General features: G+C 38.0%; 1 protein-coding gene across 1 annotated transcript; it reads right to left on the reverse strand.

Annotated features, from left to right (window-relative positions):
• Window positions 1-3268: 3268 nt before the first annotated feature.
• On the reverse strand, window positions 3269-4759 carry LOC113734215 (auxin-responsive protein IAA4). The gene is made up of 3 exons (XM_027260617.2): window positions 4151-4759; window positions 3743-4042; window positions 3269-3658 (listed from the first exon to the last, which is right to left on the reverse strand). Exons 1-3 carry the CDS (start codon window positions 4357-4359, stop codon window positions 3583-3585), a joined length of 585 nt encoding a protein of 194 aa, XP_027116418.2. The 5' UTR covers window positions 4360-4759; the 3' UTR covers window positions 3269-3582.
• Window positions 4760-6315: the final 1556 nt, after the last annotated feature.

Here is a 6315-nt window from a genome sequence, read left to right on the forward strand (position 1 = left end):
TTTAAGGTTCAACTAAAGAACTCTGGTGATTACCACCCTTTGTGAAAATATTTATGCTGCTGCTGGAAGGTTCTCTGATGTTTCTAGCTCAAGAAAATGGTGTAGAGGACTTCAGCAGAAAATTTCAGTTCTATTACACATTTTGATTAGGTTAGGCACTTTAATGCGTATGCATAATTGGATATGTCTTACTTATGCGTGCTGACTGTATATTCGTATCTTAAATCTGCTACCATGGATATGCATTTTCTGCTCTTCTCATTGTCACTTTCAGAAGACTTTGTAAATGAATCGGTGAATAAATCTTTGTCAGACAGAAATCCGGGCACTATACATCCATGTCACTAAATACTGTGGCCTGATAATCAGTACTCTTGTAGATTGCATATGATACAGTGGTTCGCTGACAAGTTTAGTGATTGCTAGATCGCTTTTATCATGAATGCCCATTCGAGTAACTTTTAGGACGTGACGGTCATTGTCATGTTCCAAGCCATTGACGGAAAGGAGGGGCATCTGAAAACCTTCTCCTAAGGTTTGCCTTTAACTTTGATACTTCATATTTGTCAATATTGCAACAAACATTTGCATGTTTTATGTTTTTTCAGTACATTGAATCTTTAACTTTCTGGTCAAGTGCATTATACTGGTATGTCCAGGTGTTCATCTGTGTTTTGTTTAATCCGGGACTTACCTGTTTGGTGGTATGAATGATGTCTTTGATGTACAGGGTTTTGGCTGTTTGTGAGCTTGGACTTGCATATTATCCTGATTTTCCTCAGAACGATGTGTGGCTATATTTTCCTTCATATTTGGTGTCTATACCAGTCTTCCAGATCTAATTTGCAATTGATGCTACATTTGAACCGCGTACGCGTAAGTGTAACATCACAGACTTAAAGATAGGAAATCATTCCAATTAGTGAAAGATAGTTTATGTGCTAGTATATGGCCAGCTTCAAAATGTATTATAGCTCAGCGAGCTTGCCTTAAACAACCTTGTCCAGGATAGTTTGTTCAAAATATCTTAATGCTGTGTTTCACCATTCCTTTGTAAAGCAAGCTCATATCTTTTCCAAAGCAGGGAAGGGAATAGAAATGCTTATTAGGGTTTAATGTAACATCAGCTGAAGGTCTTTTGACTGTTATCTTTAATGAGTATCTTGGTGCTGTCCCAGAGAAATTTTCTGTTTTCTTTAACATTTGCTCCATCTCATTATTCTCAAATCTGTCTTAGTACTCTCTCTCCGCCTCTCGTGTATACCGATTAATTAAATGGCAGAAGCATATTCTGAAAAATCATTGCGGAAATTGCGGCAAACTGTAACATATTCAAGTTACATGATCTGTATCCTTCATTTGAGTCAATTGTTAATGTGGTCTAAAACTGTTCATTTAACTTGTCCAACAGTTTGTTAATGAAGTGATATACCTTCATTGCACTGTGATTAAATCAATTCAGGAAATCTGGGTGGACCTTGCAACCGTGGGTTCAAGAGATAGGGGGAAACTGAATGATGATTCTGTGGATTAGGACAGAGGAGAGAATTTCTGCATCTTAATTAGAGTAGTCTGTATTCATACTACATTGTTTCCCATTATGTAGACCAAGAATACATCATCCTCTACCCTTGTTGGTTATTGACTGACTGAAATTCAATGAACCTGCAGAACATTACATCAATCTGAATATCTATATACATTCAAAGATAATGTATTCAACATGTTTTACCTTTCTCAATGAAACTATTCATGTATCTTGCTTTATAGCACTGGGCTCTAAAATGGCCATCTTTATGATTTAAATATATGCCAAAGTACAATGATCACAGAGCACAAAAAATTTCTCCAGCGCCCGATAGGATTCTGAAAGAAAATATATATTTGATATTCTTGCATGCGATCCAACTACCTAACACAATGGTTAGAAATGACTCGGGTAACCCATTCCAAATTGCCAAATACAACAGAAGAGGTTTCAAGTAATAACCAATACTCCTGCATAAACACATTCAATTGCATGAATGTAGAAACGGAATCTTCCTGTCCCTGGGTGGAGGAAGAAAATCTTACAAGGACATCTTCAAAGCTGTAGAGTTCGTATCTAATGACACGATACCTCTCCCCTTCCCCTGTGGAAAAGTAAAAGAAGATGGAAGTGTTGATTAACTTGGAATCTTGTGAAACGGGAGTTGGTTGAAGTGATGATAATGCCCTCTACCATCTTTCTGGCCTTAGTTTCCCAATTCTGACTATTGACCATTGGTTTGCTGAATTTGGCATGTGAATTTTCTGCAATTCGTCAGTCACGAACTATGTTTGTGATTCTCTTTTGAACAGTAACAACCAAGACAATGACTGAATTGATACTTAGGACCCCTGTGGTGAAGTGCTGAAGTGGGAACGTGGAAACATATGTTAAGTTGTTTTATTGAATCTCTTTTTCATGTACTGACTTAAGGTCCTAAAATCAAGTTTGAGGGACTTTTTAGAAAACACAGATCTGGAATGAATTGAACTATAGAACCCAACAAGCGGCTTATGCATTTTATTGGAGTTTTTTCTCTTGCTATACATTTCTTCAAATATTACTTTTAGAAATTTTCTGCTATTTAGTTCTCTTCAAACTGCTAAAAATTACATAGCTTTTCTTATGATTGTCAGAATAAAGGTTTCTGGTCAAAGTTAAAGTAGGGAAGTGGAGAGTGGCAAGATTTGAGCCTCCAGCGAATGGTTTGGTATCTGCAGTTTATTGTATTAGTTTGTTGGCCACCAAAACAAAGGACATATTATATCATCGGAATCCAATTGTATTAATTAGTCACTTTCTTGTAGAAGAAAGAATTTTGAGGCTTTGCAGCTTTTGGACGGATTCCATAGGAAGACCTCATGTCGAGGGAGTTCTATAATTGCAAAAGTTATATCATAAGAATGGCAACTTGATTTTGAAAAATTACTTCAGACCATGAGCAAGCAAGAAAAAGAAAAGGAAAAAGTGGATTTCTTAGTGCTTTTTAAAGGTTAAGAGGGTCTCCAGTTACGTGTCTTGAATGATAGTAAACAATGGGAGTAGAAGCTACGATATATAAAAATGGAATCATGAAATTGATAAAAGCTTGAGGAAAAAATCCTTGTTGATTTAAGTTCCTAATGTAACAGTTATAATCTGACAAACTGGTGAATGATGTACAAAAGTATGCTTTGAACCCTGTTAATTGATATTCATATTCCAGAAAAAATGAGCAAAATTTGGGTGGCAAGGAGTATATGTTCCTTTACACATTTGCTGTGAAAGCAAATATCATATATATGTTTTTGTCTGATGGATTATTACAAGCAAAACACAAATGTTACAGGATCTGAAACCACCACGGTTCTTCTGTAACTTGAAAAAGAAAAAACCTGTAGTTGTTATGGCCTTTCTTCTGTTAACTTCCTATTCATAGTCCACAAAAAACTGTTTTTCTACAAGAGGCTTTTAATTTCGAAGTTCTTCTTCGAGAACCCAAGCTGAGAATTCCTCTCTCCCTGAGAGGTATCTTCTCTTCTAATTCTTGTAGGCTGATGCAGCTTTTGGGATATTCATACCCCACATCCCAGGCCTCTGGCTTCTGATCCTTTCATGATTCTCAGTTTCTTGCAGGATGACATAAACATTCTGCAAAAGTGATAGGCAACTCGATTATTACACAGGTTTACAAGGCACAGCTCAGAGAGAGAGAGAGAGAGAGAGAGAACTTACTCCCAGGGAACATCACCAACTAGCATCAAGTCACCATCTTTATCTTCATATGCAGGTGCATATTCTGATCCTCTGTAACCTTCCCTCTCAGAATACTCACCTATTGTGAGTTTGAACATATTTTCCAAAGCTTTGAGGAACTCTGGGTACCCCTTGTATAGTTTCAGATCAATCTTTCTAAGATAAGGGGCACCATCCATGCTCACTTTGACATAGAATCCAGTCTCAGCTTCTGCCTTCTTTTGTTGGAGACTATTTTTCCTGTAGGACCTGACTGGTGGCCACCCCACAATCTGTGCCCTGCCATAACACAAAAAAAAATCCAACAATCAGCTGATTGCACTACCATTTAGATGTTACCAGTAATGAAAACTCTCTCATATCCAGAATACTGATGCAGAAACTTACTTGGCAGCAGGTGCAGCTTCGCGGTCGCCATGTTGAGCATCAAGATCATCGTTTTTTGCACTTTCTTCAGCGCACTCAGGCAAGCTTCTCTTGTTATTCTTAGTACATGATGCTGATTCTTTCTCAGACTCGTCAGTGCCTGGCAACCCCAACCTAAGCTCAGTTGCCTTGAGATTCAGATCATTTTCATGAGCCACAATGGCCTCCATTCTTCCAAGATTCTCAAGCTCTTCTATACCTTTCACTTGTATAACCAAATCCGAGCCACCCCAGATGCTAAAATCAAGTTCTTGAACCTTGAACTGATTGATCAAAGCCAAAAACTTTCTTCCCACTTCTTCAAGATTTCTATGCAGAGATGCTGCTTTCTTGCAAGGAAAGAGAAATGTTGTTAACCAACTTGTAATGTGCAACTGTTGGAGAAATTGTAAAGTTTGTAACGCAAACTTGCAAAGAAAGGTGTTTTATAGGGTATGATTTTATAAAGTGGTAGTAGTAGTAGTAGTTAAGTTGTATGATGGTGCTAGCAATAGAAGAAGTGAATAAGTATTAAGGCGGTGGCTTAATATTTTTGTGTGAAATGTGCATGATTTTCGGACAAAGGCAAGCTCAGCTGTCGGCAGCATTAGCAGCAGCTTTGAGGCAGCTGCTCCTACATTTAGGGGACAAGAGTTGGACAGGCTCAGCCGCCCAGATGGACGACTTTCGAGAACGCGATGGGGACGGTCAAGATGCGTTTTAGGGGGTCGCGGGAGTGAAATCAGGAACGTTGGATTGAGGAGGGGGAGGGATTGGACTTTGGAGGAACCTCCCATGTGAATTAAACGGGTCCACATGGGTACTGGGTACCCACAGAAAGTAGGCATGTGAGAATTAATCCACTTTGCTTAGTTCAAATTTTGGGATAATTTGAAGGTTAGTGGCTTTATAATCACAATTAGTATGATCGCGTTTACTAGGTCATAGCCCCTAATCCATTTTCAATTACTTATTGATTTATTTTTGTGTTTCTCTTTTTTTTTTTGCCATTCATTTTTCTCCAACTATCGACGCGGACGAAGGAATTCTACATGTATTTTCCAAACCAGCTATCATGTCAGTTCATTAACTTCACATAAAACGGTACCGTTTTTTTCTTTTTCCTCCCTAGGCAACCAGAGTGGAAGTCTTGAAGTTAATAACGTAATTTGACTCAGTTTTTTGGTCTCAGTTCAATCCGGACATTCTCTCTCTTATTTATGGAACTTGTTATTTCTGTTCGGTTCTGAAATCTTAGCCGAAGTCAATCGCAGAAAAATATGGGGCATAAAAAGGTTTAACAGCAAGGCACGTGTCCTTAATCGTTTGTCATCTGTGATGAGATGTTTCTGTGACCATGAATCAAATAGGATTTCCTTTCCTCCACTGTCAAGTAATTGCACAAGCTACAATAAAACTAGTACTAGATCAAGCCGCGTACAAATGTGAATGGGCATACAACCTTTATCATATGTTAGTATTCTATTTGTGAGTCTCTGTATATAGTTGTTTATCTTGAAAAATATCTTGATTTTGGTGTGGGGGTGTGTTTTGGGGGGGGGGGGGGGAGAGGAGGTTGGTAAATGTCATAATTTCTTGATTTAGAAACATAACATTATGTATAGTTGTTTATCTTGAAAAATTAACGAGAGGACTTTGATCTTGATTGGGGGAGGTTTTTTTGGGGGTGGGGGTAGGGGTGGAGTTGGGTGGTAAACATGGTTCAAAGACTCTGTCGAGTCGTCAATGGAAAGGAGTTTTCGTTCCGATGTCAGGACGAGATAATTTCAAAATAATAAATCGTCGAGAATTTGATCGAATCATAGAAAATTCGTTCGAAACATCTCCAAGACGGATAGAAACGGTCGAATCGTTTTCAAATCAATTCGAATTTTTATTATTTTTGTTTATCATATTTTTTTATTTTTTAAAATATTAAATATTTTAAGAATTTACGTCTCATCGAAATTGTGACCAATATGTTGAAGCTGATGTGAAACAGTCTGAGCCATGACCGCGACCGCAACCGTGGCTTTGAACTATGGTGGTAAATGCCATAATTTCTTGATTTAGAAGCATAACATTACTCACGACTCCCTTTGTCTTGCGCCAAAAAAGTCTCCAGAATTTTGGCGACCGAAGAGTTA

This window comes from Coffea arabica, chromosome 3c (genome assembly GCF_036785885.1).
Source record: "Coffea arabica cultivar ET-39 chromosome 3c, Coffea Arabica ET-39 HiFi, whole genome shotgun sequence".
NCBI lineage: Eukaryota > Viridiplantae > Streptophyta > Magnoliopsida > Gentianales > Rubiaceae > Coffea > Coffea arabica.